Source organism: Ursus arctos, unplaced genomic scaffold (genome assembly GCF_023065955.2).
Source record: "Ursus arctos isolate Adak ecotype North America unplaced genomic scaffold, UrsArc2.0 scaffold_10, whole genome shotgun sequence".
Taxonomy (NCBI): domain Eukaryota; kingdom Metazoa; phylum Chordata; class Mammalia; order Carnivora; family Ursidae; genus Ursus; species Ursus arctos.
Window position 1 is genome coordinate 59,011,261 of NW_026622764.1, and position 15,933 is coordinate 59,027,193.

Below are 15,933 nucleotides of genomic sequence, written 5' to 3' on the forward strand. Positions count from 1 at the left end.
AAAGCCAAAAATTTAGGTCAGGTTTTAGTCATTATTGAGGGCCTATGACCACTACTATCCTTTGCAAAGTGGGGGGCAAGGTACACAAGGGAACGATCACTCTTCTTCACTACTCCCTCTGGGGTGAGAATCTAGTGTGTCGGTTAGGGGGAAAAGGAGGTTGAGAACTCCTGTTTTGTAATCATCTTAGTTTTTTCTATAGTTCTATTTTTTTTTACTATGTATTTTCCTTTAATTTTTTTGTCCCAATACCGCATTAAAAAAACCCTCCAAATTTGTTGTGAAACAAGATATAAATATAAATAGAGAAAGGAATGAAGGCGGGAAATAAATCCTTCCACCAAGCCATTTCTGGCAAAGGGGGTATTTTGCCACTTTCACAAGCATATTTGGCAAGGTATCACGTATACCAAGATAGAGATTTCTGCAACATTCTGGGGATAGTCATGCCTATCAGAGCCCAGGCATCTCCAACATCTGAGACCTGGCTACTGCTGTCTCCAAAGCACCAGCCAATATCTGCGGGTTGCTAACAGCCAGTTTTATGATTTTTTAAAGGATTTTTTTCATAAGCTCTTTCCACCTTTGCCCAGGCCCCAGCAACAAAGTGTCAGAAGCATGTGTGTGGGAGGAATGTGGGGTGCGTGAGCTCAGGTCCTCAGTGCCCACAGATGAAGAGGACTCAGTGATACGCTCCCTTGGGCATCCTCACCTTGTCACAATCTCTGTGGCCAGACTCCTCCTGTGAGTCACTCACCAGGGCACAATAAAGTCTTTCAGCGCCACTGTGAGGTGAGGACAGTGCTGAGATGTGAGCGGGAGAACCTCCATTTATTTCCTCGCTCCCCAGAACGCCAGGGTTACCCCCAATAGGACTGTATGGGTGGCGTTGCCAGTCGTGACACGGCTGGTGCCTCCCCCCTCCCATGCCCCAGAAGGGCACGGCTCCTCAGTCCCAGCACATTTTCTTGCTGAGTCTCAGTAGAGCCCCAGAGTCATTCCCAACACCCCGTACAGCTGTGAGGGTGGCTGGCAGGAGAGGACAACACCATGTGCCATCCTTGGCTGGAGGTGCCCAAGCCGGTGGTGGGGCCCCTGTGCACGGAGGGAGCCTGCCTCTGCAGTGGGCTGCCGGGCCATTCTCCTCCGCAAATACAGAGTCTGGCTTTGCCCTAACTGTACAGGCCTGTCTGATTTTTTAGGTGGGAGCCTGGACATTCTTTTCAAGTCCTGCTCAGGAGTCAGGGTCAGAGATTTTAAGTGACGTGCTGGTTGATATACGGCCTGGAGTGAGCACACACAGGCGTTCTGTTGGCTTTCAGCTGTGTTCACCTGTGTCCAAACAGGAGCTAAGTGACTGGGACGGACTGGTGAGTCATCACCTAGGGAAAGCAGGGTGGAAGGGGCTGCCCATGGACCACCTTGCCTGCTCCAGTGTCTGAGCCCCCAGCATGGAAAGAGTGACATGGGGCACAGTGAGAATGGCTTCGGGCATCACGGAGGAGGGCAGGAACTTCAAGTGGTGCTCCCTGTGGTCTTCCGTGGCTCAGGCAGAAATGAAAGCCGAGCAGTCCCCGAGGGCCAGGGGCAAAATAAGGGCATTCTGTCCTTTGCCCAGCAGAGGGCGCATCCAACACCCTCTTTCCTACCTAGGAGGCACCGGGACCAAAAGTGACAGCAGGTGACAGATGCCCAAACTCAACGTGAACTCTCCACAGGACTCACAGGTCCTTTTCTCTTCAAGCACAGAGAGGAGCGAGCCTTCTGATGAGCCATTTGAGAGGAGTGAGCCCACACTGTGGCCACTGAGGGGTTGAGGATGAAGCCCTCCCTCGGCCACCACTGCCCCTTAAAAGCAAGCAAGTGGTTCAGCCCCACATAAACATACAGCGGCTCTGCATATGGCTGAGACAGAAGCACAGTTGTGAGGGTGCCACTGTCCCCCCGGGGCGGACACCGGCCCCAGGAGTCTTCCTCTGAAACTCTAAAGCATGGGCGCTCCCCTCCGACACACCGACGTGGCCCCACAGCTCCCAGGAACGTCACTCCTAACAACGGCAGCGAGAAGAGGTGTTGGTGTTTGCTCTTGGTGTCATCCTGAACTTCCAGACAAATGGATCTGCAAAGTCCTTCCCGACCCTAACCTGACATTAAGCAGATTGGCTTCCACAGAGTATTTAAACCCAGGGACCAAAAAACACCCACCTTAGCCCCACCACATACAGCCCGGCAGAACCTACACAAAACTGGTTTACGCCATCAGCAAATCACAGAGATGTACGCAGATAACCGGGGAAAGAAGCCGAGCCAGGCCAAGCAGAGCACTTGCAGTAGCGCCACCCGAGGCCTCTCCGCGATGCCAGGCTCTCCCGCCAGACCAGAGCCCCGCGGAGACCGACTTCCTTGACCTTGGCGGCCTTTACAGCTGGCCTCTGGATGCCCTTACCTGTCAGATCAAACCCAGCTGATTTGGGGGTGGGAGAGAGAGCTCCTTAACTTTCCCCAAAGACACCTGGAGTCATTAAACGAGAGCATCTTTCTCCTTTTCATAACAAAGCCACCAAAGGGAAGCTAAGTTAGGTCTTGTTTGAAAGACATACCTTGCCATAATTGAGGCTGCCCGTGGCTGGATGACAACACAGCAGTAGCAACAGTAACCACAACAGACCTTGCTCTTGCGACAGTCCTTGGAACTGCGTGTGATTCAAAAGTGTCCCATTCTTGGCCTCACCTTACTTCATCCCTTCAAATAAAAAAATCCCTCTATGAACTCATGAGTACAAAAGTCCCACCCTGAAAAGAGCCACTGGGCTTTCCCCAGGCCCAGGGAGGCAAGAGTTTCTTTGGTCTTCTAGAAGACACAGTGCATCTTGGTGGTTTCTTATCTTACCTTTCCAGCACGCCCTTTCTTTGCAAATGTGCATGCGTGTGTGAGCGTGTCTGTATGTGTACTTGAATATACACGTGCGTGCGTGTGTGAGTGTGTGCATGTGTGTGCCGGAGGGGTGGTTGTCAGTCTTCGTGGACCACACATCTCCCCCTAGACCGCACGTAGGCACAACGCCTGCCCAGGACCAGGAGGCCAGCACGGTGTGGCTGAGCACGAGGACCCCTCCTGCAAAGAGGTACAGGGGTTTGCCACAGTAATCCTGAGGCTGCTGGAAAGGGGGAACAAAATCAGGCAGGTAAACGGAAAAGACCCAGTAGTTTCCCAGAACGAACCAGAGGAAGAGGAAGAGGCTGAGGCGTGCGCGTTCTGCCTCCAGGGATAGTCCTCGTCGTCTCCGTCGATCACCATGGCCTTGGACAGAAGCCGCCTCATCCTGCTGCAGTCGGACAGCAGGAGAGACACCGGGGTTGTGGCAGGGAGCAAGGGGTCAGAGTGCAGAGCAGCAAAGTAGGGGGAGGAGAGGGGAGAGAGGGTAGGGGAGAAAAGGAAAGAGAGAGAGATTTATTATGAGTTGGAGATGCCACCGAAGAGTGAAATTGAATTTTGAAGAATTAGAACTGGCGAGAATGAAGGCGTCAGTCCTGAGTCAGCCTCCCTGGGGGCATTCGCCTTCGAGATGTGTGAGCTGCTTTGGACAAGGGATTGGTTGACTGAAATTCATCTCCCCACCCAGAGTTTCGCTGTTGCTCTGGTTGGCTTAATCGGCCTTGAGGTCATCCTTGGCCTTCCTGGCTCCAGTGACCTGCTCCCCCTCCCATGGCCACAGACCTGCCTGTGGTCATCAGCTGGAAGTGCCCTCTCCTCCCCGCCGCTACTGAATGTCTGTCATTTAAGCCACCGGATCTGTGACACCTTGTCCTGGCAGCCGGAACTGAGCAATGCAGACACTAAATGCTTTTAGGCACGTCGTCTTGCTTAAAACAACCCTATGGAACGCACGTTACTTTCCTCACTTTAGAAACAAAGGAGTTAAGGACCAGGAAGTTTAAGGAGCTTGGCCTAAAAGCAAGGTCACGTGTGTAAAAAGTGGAAGAGCCACAGTAGATCACCAGGTCTGTCTTCAGCCAAAGCTGGCATCCTTTCCCCCAGACCATTCCGTGTCACTGCCTCTTCCAGTAGCTTCCCTCTTTGGTGACCCTCAAATGTGGCCCAGGCCCTGACCTCACCCGCATATAGGCTGATGGCACCCAAGTCTGCAGCTCCCTTCCAGAACTTCCCCCCACACTTCAGAGTATCGTCTGAAGCTCCACTGAGTACAGTAGGGCCCTTGGCCGAGTATGTTAACAACAGAACTTATTATCTTCCATATTCCCCTCATTTGGTGACATCGCCCAAGCCAGGAACCTGGGATGCTCCCTGCTTCTCACCTGGCCCAGCAAAGCTGCGATGCTGGTTATACCTCCAGTGATTCCTTCCGCACTAGAACGAAGGTCCAGCTGTGTTTGGTTCACCGTCCCTCTTGCTCACTTTCCTCAGTCACAACACGTGGCTCGCACTTCACGGGTGCCCTTTGCTCTGCCTTGGGGTCCCACCGTCTTCTCACCCCCAGTTCACTGTGTCTATCCAGTCACTGTCTTGTGCAATGATGACCAGAAGCCAGGTGGACAGACTTTCCCTTCTCCTGTCCTAGCACACTTTACCACACATGACTTTGTAACATGGATGCCTGGTCCTGATGCTGGACCCTCTGCCCTGTGAGGAACCCCCAGCAGGCTTTCCTGCTACCTCCAGGCCACTTGACAGGCCCACTCAGTTCCAGATGCTATGGGACCGTGCCTTGACCCACCCCTCCATGCCTCCAAATCCAAAGTCAATTTTGGTCCTTATTTTCCTGGAGCTCCAGGCCTTCAGCAAGAGGCTCATAAACAGATAATTACTTGTCTTGGATGCTTCCACTGACCACCTCCAGGGATCTGCAATTCCAAGCAGGGCCATGAAGCACAAGTGTGTCCTCCTGTCCTTACGAATCCATCCAGTCAAGAACACAGACCCTTGTCCTTTGAGCGTTAGTCTTGCTAATTCCTCGTAGAGAGACAAAGACCCTTTCACCCCGGTGGATAGATCCTCGCTCCCCCGATACTGCTTTGAAACACTGCTCTCATTTTAATCACGAAGGACCACCACCCCACTCGGCTCCGACGGCACTCACATGTTTCAGTTCCAGATGCTTCGTCTGAAGATGCACCCACAGAAGACCACAGGTCATCTTCGCCAAGGAATCCCGGGTCCCTGTCTTCCCTCTGTCTAGCAACTTGATCTCTCATGCTTCCCGAAGACCTACACGGCTCATCCATTCTCTCCCAGAGTCCCAAGCTCCCCACCTCTCCCAAGGCCAACCTCATGGCACCCCTAACCCATGGAGAACTGGGCTTCAGAAAAAATCTTCCAGTAACCGACAGTGTGGCAGATTGGCGAGGGGGCAGCACAGAGCTAAGAGATGGAGCAAACAGGGTTCCCTGCCGGGGCAGTGGAGCGGGTGATCGGATCAAGAGAGACAGAGGCAGAGGAGCCCAAGCTGTGCCTTTAGGTGGATGGTGATGTCAGATTTGGACGTGTCACATTTTAAATTCCGGATGCAAGTGTAGGTGGTGGGGACTTACAGAAGGGTGGGATCAGAGCCTGGGGGTGAAGAGTGACAGGTGAGACTGACTCACCTGGGGGGTCTGTGTGCAATGGTGACAGTGTCTCTGGCAATGGGCCTTGTGCAGAGGGAGGTCCCCATGCTGGAGTGAGTGCCTCATGAGCACCTTCTCAATTAATGCTCCCAGGGGAGCTGCATTACGTAAGTGGGTGCCTGGGGGCACCCCGGCTGGAGCCATGGGGCCAAAATGTCAGCAGTGATCTTCTCTGGGTGGTGGAATTTACAGGTGCTCACACTAACCGTGGAGCTGTGTATTATCATCTCTGCTTCATGGATGAGGACACTAAGGAGCAGAGAAGGTAAGTCATTTCAGCCAGGTCCACAGTGGATAAAAAGGATGAGATGGGTGTCGGTCCACACTTGTGGCCATTGTCTACACCACCCTCCTCAGATGTTTAAATCAAAGGATGTTGGGTTGGAGGGCCTCTTTACTGGGAAAATGCGACGCTGCCCATGTTTTCTAGAACTATGACTTAGAGCCCAGCTGGGAGGCAGAATATTTCCATAAGAAAAGGCGAGTGAAGGCTCAGAGAGGTCCAGAGAGCCACCTGCATGGAGCTGGCTCATCCAAGGAGGACTTCCTGGAGGAGGGTGCATGCTCTGGACTCCTGTGGGCAGGGAGAGGTGGGAGGGACCTCCCTGGAGCAGAAGTGATGTGGTGAGGGTGAAGGGTGTTGGATTTGGGGAACAGGAGAAAAACGGTTTGACGGAAAAGGGCAGCTGAGGTTGAGCAGGAGTGGATGGCACACGAGCGCTGCCATTTACTCAGTGTCAACTCGAGAGCAGCAACCTGTAAGCCTCAGTCTCCTCATCTGTAAGCTGAAGCTGATAGTACAGCTCAGGTTCCAGTTACTCAGCGCCCGTTTTCCTTCCTGGCAGGGCCCCAACCCGGGGTGTCCCCCACCCATCACACATGTACAGGGGAGAAAGTTCCAGCATCTGCCCTCCCTAGAGCGCCTCCCCCACACTCTCAGCATGCCGGAGGCAGCAGGACGCCCAAGTCCACGGATCTGGCTACCCTCCCAGGACTGCTTTGTGGGCACAGTGACCCCAGGAGAAACTGCAAGTGGGTCCCACTGCCCAGGCTTTCTGGAGCCATCTGGTTCCTTCCTCTTCTGCCAGCCTTTGCCGTTGTGAGCTTTTCCAGTAAATGACCTCTTAGCTTAGCTAGCGTTGGTTGATTTTTTGTGCCTTGTATTCAATATCCTTTCTGATACAAGTCCCTGCCTCCAAGAGGCATCACGAGGACTAAGGGCACATGGTAGGCGCTCACCGGGTGCTAGACATCCTTACTGAGCAGTAGACGACTGGAAGATGAAGTGGAGCGTTAGGTAGGTAAATGGCCACTAAATGAGTGTTTTTGAACCTTTCTTTTTATCGTGGCCCTCTGTAACAAATACAGTTTACATCACAACCTAGTAGTTGGGGGACTGTGTGTCCTCGCTGGCTCAGAGAAGTCGTGGTTTGTGCTGTTTTCCTGGCAGGACTGTTAGTAGACCCCCCTCGTACTCTCAAGAGTGTCCCAGTTTGGATGATAAACGATGTGGCCAATGTACCCAAACACACACGTGTATGTGTGTGTCACACAATACTTACCGGGCACTCTCAGAGTTTCTATTCTGCTTTTTTTTTTTTTTTAATGGACACAAACTACTGAATTCATCATCTGATCTTTCCAGTGGGTTGTGACTCTCAGTTCTTTCTGGTGACCCTGGGAAATGTCCAGTCGCTGCTGCTCGGCTTTCTCTTCAATAAAATGCAAGACTGTGGCGCTGATGGAGCTCGGAAAGGATGGTGGGCATCGCGATGCAGTGTCTCGAGAGGGTTAAATACAAAGCACTGGCCTCCCCCGCAGACTTCTCTGTCTGGGGGTTCTGTATATCTGCTTGCTGTTGCTCTACCGGTTATGGACTCGCTGCGGATTACCTCGCCATGATGAGCACAAAAATTTAATTTGGCTTCAAACAGTTTTAGATTGCCAGGGAAAAAAAAATCAATGCTGTTTATTAGGGCCCGAGTTTGTTCATTAAAATAAATTACCTTTGGGTTCTGAGCCGGGCTTCATAAAGGCCAAGTTTGCCGTTGTTAAGAGGAACAGACCCCACGGATGGTAACATCTCCACAGGAAAGTTTCAGTTCACAGCCTGCTGATGAGCTAGTCGAGTGAGAGAGGGCCGAGCAGAGGTAATTACTGCTGAAAACTTTGCCCTGTTTGGAACATCTCTATGGCACTCAATCCATCAGAGCTTTCCCCTAACACCACGGGGCCACAGGGGATAGGCAGCCCCACTGAGCACAGAGCCTCTGGGTTTCCTTGGAGCTAAACAGAGTCCCAAGCAGATCCCGTAGGGATGTTGTTAAAGGGTAGGGGGACCACGTGTTACTGCACGTTCCAGAACACTGCCCCTCAGACTGCTGTCGGGAGCTGGGGGCACTTCATAGTGAAGTAACTCAGACACAAAAGGGTCCGAGGACTTGCCCCAGATCAGACATGTTTCCCGTGAATTGAGCCAGTGACTTCTGGCTGCAAATGACAGCAGTCACCTTGAAGACATTCCTTGGATGCCCTATCAATATTCTGACCCATGCCACCAGCCAGCATCTCTTAAAGGCCCCAAGCTCCAGAAGGAAGCTGGCAAAGAAATCAGACAGTGGGTCCAAATGAAATTTTATATACAGTGTGCTTAATTGTTTTCTCTTATACTTCATTTTTATGAAACCATGTAGGAAAAATGGATGCTTGTGTGTTCTAGCTTTGGATACAGGAAGCTCTGAGGGTGGTGTGGACGGTTGGGAAGGGTCGCAGATAAATGGAGGCAGACCTAACATACCTTAGACCTGACGTGCTTTGGGCAGGTGGGACATTTCTGTGGGCCAGGGGTTTGGAAACCTAACTGCAGACTACGCAGGACCCTCCATATTTTTTCTTCTGTCACTTTTCCTGCGAAAATAGATGTCAATACAACCCATGAGCAAATCAGCTCCCTACGCTGACATAAGCCGAGAATCACGGAGAAGCACTCCTACCCCTGAGCATCTGAGTTTAACGTTTGACTGATGACTGCAGCTAACGGATTCGGTGCTAGTCAATTAAGAACGAGGAGCAAAACAGAAATAAGAGCTGCTCAAATTAAATACATTTGAACTAGCTGCAAACTCCACTGCCCTTCACGGGAAACTTTTTAAAAAGAAGCACAGAGAAAGGCCAAGATTGCACTGGCTGGATTCAAAAGTAAAATTAATTGGCAGTCAGTAACTCCTTGGCGTCAACTGCTGTCAGACCAAAGCCACAACTCAGCACATCAAACTCAGGGCAGCGGGTGGGAAGCTACTGCAAAGGTGGCCAGCTCTGGGTGACTGTGCCTCGTCTGGAAAAATCCACGTCTCTGCAAGCCGACTTCAGGACCCACCTTGCTCTGTTGCTTCCACAAACCTGGGCTTCGGGGCGGGGAGGGGTGGGGGGAATGGTTCCGGCTCCCCTGAGAGTCGCAAACAATGAAAGGATACATACTAGGGTGTCTGTAAGTTACATTTCTGCAAGAACTACAAACCTTTAAGGCTCCAATGATCCCACCCACTAGCAAATAGAGAGAAATGAGGGGCTGTATGGGGCAGTCCTCCAAAAACTTCGTTCCTACAAAGGGGAGAGAACAAACGAGGATTAAGAGAAATGCATTCAAGAGCACAACGCCAGTTGGGAAGATTCAGGAGATTTCTGCAGAAGCCCAGATACGCCTCACATAAACTGTAATCTGATGGACCCCCTGCTTGTGGATGCGCCCCGTCTCACTGGCCACCTGGTCTTCAGGATGCTCAGGGAACTGAACGGATATCCCAGACATCAGGCCGAGCAGAAACCACACATCACTTCGTCTGGCTCTTAACTGGCCGTACCCTCTCTTAATGGTAGTTTTAATCCCACTAGCAATGCTTTCTCTACTTTTCTCAGGTCTCTGTCTTCTAGGCCTATTATTAACTGATGGTGGTGTGATATATTATTTAAAATATATGGAAGAAGTGCCTATTGTCCTCCGTGACCAATCTGGCTTAAATGGCTGGGCTTTGGATGGGTTCCAGAGCACATCTTGGTGGTGCAGAGACATTGACCGCTCCGAGAGCGTCCCTCACAATTCCCAGCCCCCTTGCGGGTAGCCAGTGCTGCATGACTATTTCTAACCAATGTGCTGTGGGACACTTTGGGGCCAAAGCATTTAAAAACTGACACGTGACCCTTGGTTTTTTTCCCCCTGCTTTGACCCTCTGGAATCCATGGGTCGAGATGGTCAGTGCTCAAGACTGAAGTAGTTTGGAGTGTGAAGTCGTCCCATTACCCTGGGGAGTCCTCTGGAACTCCAGAGAGGCTCCTGACCCACAGTGGAATTTTCATGAGCAAGAAATAAACCTTTATAGCGCTGAGCCACTGAGATTCCAGGGCTAATTTATTACCGCAGTGCGGTAAAGTTACCCTGACCGATACGTCTGTCAACAGAGCCCAAGAAAGGGGCTGCTCACAGTAAAATCGAAGTCTTCTGTTAAAATGACATTTAAAGTTTTAGCTCTGATTTGATTTTTATTTCCCATGAATGCCTTGGCACTTAGAGGAAATAAGCCAGCTCCCCACGGCTACACCATATTCCACTGAAATTAATAAAAATTCCTGGGTAGACAGAGACCCGCAAATTCAGGGCCCCGGAGTAAAATCAAATACGCACGCTGCTCCAATCATCAACCTGGGGAGGCTCGCCTTCCTAGATATCTCTGATGTTCTGCTAAAGCCATTACTAGATAGAAATACTTTCCAAGTCTCGATGCAACCTTTTCACACAAAGACCTTTAAACGCTGGATGCCAAAGTTGTTGGATAAGAACTGCCTTTCAGTCCAAAACCCAGCTGCGAGATGAACATTGAGTAATGACTTCTCTATCTGCTCATTCCTAATGAATAAAAACAGCTGCTCCTCACAGGAGGGTCAAACAGCGCACAGATGGCTTCAAAAGATCCTAATAAATTTAATAAACGCGGCTTTCCCCTTGTGTTCGTTACATATTGCTTAGCACCTACCTTACCTCTAGATTTTGCTTTCTGTCTGATCGGCAAGATCACAGTGACCCTCTTTAGGTTCTTTTTTTGGGGGGGGGGCCCATATTATGGGGTTTTAAAAATTATATTTTTACGTCCTTTATTGTGATATAATAAATATAACAATATTTTGCCATTGTCACCATTTTTACGCGTTCAAGTCGGTGGCATTCCCAATCTTGTACATCCGTCACCACTATCTAGTTCCAAAACTTTCTCAACGCCCTGAGCAGAAACTCGTAACCACGGAGCAGTGCTTCCCCAACACCCTCGTCCTGCAATGAGCGCAGTGATTTTAGCATAATGTCTATGGGAACGGGCCTTGTAGGTTCTTGCTTCATGTGAACAGCCTTGTTAGTGAATGAACTATTCCAGTTAAAGTCATTTTCCAGATAACTAAACCACAGGCTCCAAAAGCTTCCCCCCCCCCTCAATAAAAATCTTTACTTGATAGATTTTTGCATAGGACATTTTTTTAAAGGATACTCCTGACTTCCTAAGCGGGGCAGAGCTGAGCCATATAACACATGTTTATTTTTGAACTCCCTGCAATAATAACAGCTTCAGGGCCTACTGAAGTAGTTGAATTGTCTGCCCTTCCACGAAACGGCCCCAAACTTCTCAGCTACTTTAGGTCTGTGTTTTAGTTTGTTCTTTTATTCCCCATCAAGCTGTCCGCTTTCGCTTATTACAAACCTAAGGGTACTATTTTGGTTAGTTTTTTGTTTTTTAGTATTTAGCTGATATTTTTTTACTGAATGAAATTCACAAAAAATAAAATGAACCATTTTAAAGTGAAGTATGCAGTGGCACTGAATGTATGCACAAAGTTGATTAACTGCCACCTCTATCTGGTTCCAAAGTATTTTCATCACCCCAAAAGGAAACCCCAAACCTGTTAAGCAACTAGGGTACTGGGGTCTTATTCAACAACTCCCATGCCCTTTTAATTTCTACTGCAGTGTGCTGTGAACTTGGAGGCCAGAACACCAGGCTTGCTAGGTCTCTACTGAAATGGGACCAGCTAGGTTCCGTGTACAGAGCTCAGGGGCCCCGTGAGCAACACTCCAGGGCCTCCGTTTGATTTCGCTGACTGACACATGACAATGATTTTTAGCTTCTAGGGAGCTTCCCAGTCCCTCGACACTTCACCATTCTAGATTATTGAGGTTATTTAATATATGTGACTTACGGAAGGATTTATTCATGCATTCAGCAAAGGAAATGTACAGGGCACTTGACATTACCATGGCATTTCTTATACTGCTCACGACAGGCTGCCTCACAGGAGCACAGGAGCTGGGAAGGGGCCTTGGGAACCCTCAGCCCACCGGCCCCCAACCTGGTCCACTGGTACCACATCATCTAGCCCCAGATTTTTAAAAGCAGCTACGTGTCCCCACCCCGGACATATTGCCTCAATATCTCCCAGGGCAGGACCCAGGACTCAGTCTTTTTAAAACGTTCAACCAAGTCATTCTGTTATGACTACTACGTGTTTGGAAATCTTCCTCAGCCCGGCCAGCTCTTCCTAGCATACATTGTATGGTTAAAGACGCAGCGCCGTGGTCCCGTGGCTGGGTGTGGCTGACCCGTGGCATCCAGCTGCTCAGCGGCCAGCTAACCTGTGAAGGCCATGGAGAGCGGCCGCGCCAGGAGAGCGGAGAGCACCAACACGGAGCAGGACAAGGAGTAGGCACCGGGTTAGAGACACACAGACCCTTTCATTTCCTTTGCAGTGCTGTCTCCTGATGCCTCCGTGATGCCTGACCTTCTGGAAGTCAGCAGATGGCATGGAGGGAGGGCGGGGAGCAAGCCCAGACTTGCCTCTCCGAGAGAGGTGAATGTCTCCGATGATCGTGCCGCCAGGTCTAAGACCCACATTTCCTGCACCACCTCCCCGAATCTGACAGCTACTAGAACCGGAGTTTATAAGCTGCTGCTCTGCTGGGATGCTGGGATGCCAGAAGCCACCGGTTTTCGCCCAGCCAGGTGGGATCGACCCCACGCTTCCTGGGAGCCTCTCTCCGCTGCAGACGGATCTTCCCCTCCTCGCCCAAGATTCACTGACAACTCGATTTATCACTTACAGAATTTGCTTCATGAAGTCTTTTTCCCTTTCCGTTTCTTTGGCTCTATCTCCCATAGAATTTGATACGAGATGGTCTCCTACAACTTCTTACTGACACACAGGGGAAGAGAGCTCTTAGCTGCTTGGGGCTTTTCTTCCTGCTCCTGCCACCATTTGGCCCCCCTGGCGTTGGGAGAGGAGGACAGAGGTGCGGGAGTTGCACAGGCCTGGGTCCAGTCCTGGCCCGGTCACTTGTGAGCTGTGTGGCTTTGGGCAAATTAGATGACCTCCTGGGACGTCACGTTCTTCTGCTCACATTACATACATTAGCGGAAGCACACCCCGGCTCGGTATCGGGCGCTGCGAAGATTAGGCAAGTATCTCCCCTTGTGGCTTCTTGGTCTCCTCGTCTGTTAAACGGCCTGCACCTGCAGGTTTTGCTTGGCCAGCATTTTTTTCTTAATTATGAATTTGAATGCCTTTTGGGTAAGCTTGCCTCCCGGTTCTCGCTGTTACAGTTTTGATAACATCGCACATTTATGCGTCCTGCTAGGTTCTCATGGCTGCCCTGAGAGCGGAGACAGGATCTCGAAGTGCGTATCATCGTAACTTCTTCAGCACTCGCTGCTTCCTCTCAGTTTCTGCTCTCGTGTCCTCACCTGCCCACCTTCCCAGTCTCCCGTGCGGTTCATGTGCTCTGGCACAAGCTGCGTCACCCTGGGCTTTGGAGAAGGGCATGAGCTTTCGCTCTCAATTATTCAGCAGAGTAGTATTCGTTGGATATATTATCATTTGGTGGGTAAGCTTATGACTCATCTTGGGCCGAGCATACTCAAGCAGAGAAAAAAGGAAAGAAGCTTTCTCACTATTTGGGTAGAACTTCCAGAAGCAAGGCTTCTCTCCCTCCCTGGGCACTGGTGTGCAAGCACCGTGCTCCAGGGGCTGTTGGCTGCCGTCTTGCCACCGAGAAGGCGAGTCAGCCTGAGAAGAACACGTGGGAGACAGAAAGGAGAGGCAAGAAGAAACTAGGTCCTCAGCGGCATTTGTCACCCACTGTATTACACACCCAGGAAGCTAAACTATTTCCGTGGATATGAACCCGTAAATCCTCTTTATTAATGAAGCCAGTTTGAGTTGGGTTTTCTATTACTTACACTGAACCCTACGTAATTCGTTTAATCTACAAGGCCCATACCAGTTTCGGATTGTCAAAGATCTCAGATTTATTCATGAATCCCAGGCCTCTCTGGAGGAAAAAAGAGCCAAGACTGCGCGTGTCTGCAGCCGAGAGCCTCACGTTCACGCCACCACAGGGCAAGCTCTGCTCCTGCTTGTCGGAGCAGAGCAGGACGGACAGGGCAGGGTGCTGCCCCCCCCTTCAACGGGCCCCGTTAAGTTGCCCTTCATGCCAGCCTGGACCTTCCCCTCCAGGAGATGTCAAGGAAAACAGGCGCGCAGAGTGACTGGCCCTAGGGTTCGCTCCTCCCTTCAAACCATCCTTCTCTGAATTAGCTCTACTGCTGACCATCAGAGCTGGCTTATCACGGATGCGCCCCCCGGGCACTCACACAGGGCCCTGTGCCTAGGACGCCCCTGCATTTGGTTCGATGCTCTCCTGCTGCTGTCTTGACTTGCTTAATGACTTTATCTTTGAACCTGTATCTCGTCAGTGAAGTCCAATGGGACAACAGAGCCTGTATGTGAGAAGACATGAGCGATGTGGGGGTCTGCCCCTTCTTTGGTGTCACGTTCTTGAATTCTGGAGGGCCCACGGGCTGTGGGAGTTCAGCAAGACTCAAAACGAATACCAGGAAGCGCATTACAAGGAAGCAGGTGCGCCGACAACCCCGAGGGACACATCTGAACCAGAATTTGCCTCAAATGCAGACAGAAGGACGCCGTGTACTAAGAACACCAACGGCCAAGGAGCCCTATCACCTCCTTTCTTCCACAGGTGACCTCCCTTAGTGGCCAGCCATTTACGCCAACACGATGCCACACAGGAAAGGGACCATCCTTAGTTCCTTTGTCGTTCGGGCCTCCCTCTTGCATCACAGTGTTGGTAGAAAGCACACATTCTCAAGAAACGAAGTGAAAGCAGCTGTGATCGTTTTGCGCAGTGTTTCTACTGTTCTAGGAAAAACAAAATCCGTATGCACAGAAGACCTAGGAAACACAAACGTGTCCCTTTGGCAATTCCACATCTGAGTCAAATGCTCTTTGTGTTTAAAACTGTCATCATGGGACACCTGGGTGGCTCAGTCGGTTAAGTGTCTGCCTTCGGCTCAGGTCATGATCTCAGGGTCCTGGGATGGAACCCCTGCTCAGTGGGGAGTCTGCTTCTCCCTCTCTTTCTGCCTGTCACTCCCCCTGCTTGTGCTCACTCTCTCTATCAAATAAATATATGGAATCTTAAAAAAAAATAAAAAATAAAACTGTCATCATACAATAAATATTAAAGTGAATGGTAAAATTTATGCTAGTAATTTAAAATTGTGAATAAAACATGTTTTTATTTTTGTTTATTTGAAACAATATTAATTAGGAAATAAAAACATACAATGACATTTCAAAAGAGGTTGCTGAAGAAAGGATACATTTTATGTTGCAGTACCTTGAACAAGGATTCCCCCTCCTCCCCCCGCTTTTTGAACAAGGAGTTCTGTATTTTCATTTTGCACCCGGGCCTTGCAAATACTTCAGCAGGCTCTGCTGCCCGTGGGGGACACAGCACGGCTGGCAGTGTGCCCAGGTAAAGGGAGAATTTTAGGAAATCCAGACATGTCTGTTTTAATTCCCTCTTTAAAGTGGAGGTCAAAGAAGAAATTACTTGCTGGGAAGTGATAGGAAAGCAAGAAGCTGCTGCATCGCATCTCGATTTCTGGCCTTGAGCTTGTTACCAGGATGATAAAGTGACCAGCATCCCGGAAAACCCTTCCCTGTGCTGCAAGCTTGTGACGGATGGCGTCACCTGGCCACATGTGGAATCCAAGGGTCGTGTTCGGTGACACAGACGTGGAACAGGCCCTAGGGGAGGCCCCTGCAGGGAGATAGAGCCTCAGGCCAGAGCCTCCGTAACGACCACCCCGAGGAGAGCTTGAGCACTCGGCAGCGGGAGCCAGACCCCCGGAGGCCACTTCCCAGGCCGGGCCCACAGCCGGCCCTGGGGACTGCGAGCCCGTGCCCCTGAGC

At 50.6% G+C, this 15,933-nt stretch overlaps 1 protein-coding gene across 1 annotated transcript; it reads right to left on the minus strand.

Annotated features, from left to right (window-relative positions):
- Positions 1-3,012: 3,012 nt before the first annotated feature.
- Positions 3,013-12,371, minus strand: TMEM272 (transmembrane protein 272; the record flags this gene model as incomplete). Its single annotated transcript, XM_026492859.1, is given in 5 exon segments — positions 3,013-3,083; positions 3,086-3,247; positions 3,250-3,353; positions 9,144-9,225; positions 12,296-12,371. Coding segments are annotated over 5 exon segments (495 nt in total), but the record flags the coding sequence as incomplete, so codon positions are not given.
- Between the last annotated feature and the right edge of the window lie 3,562 nt (positions 12,372-15,933).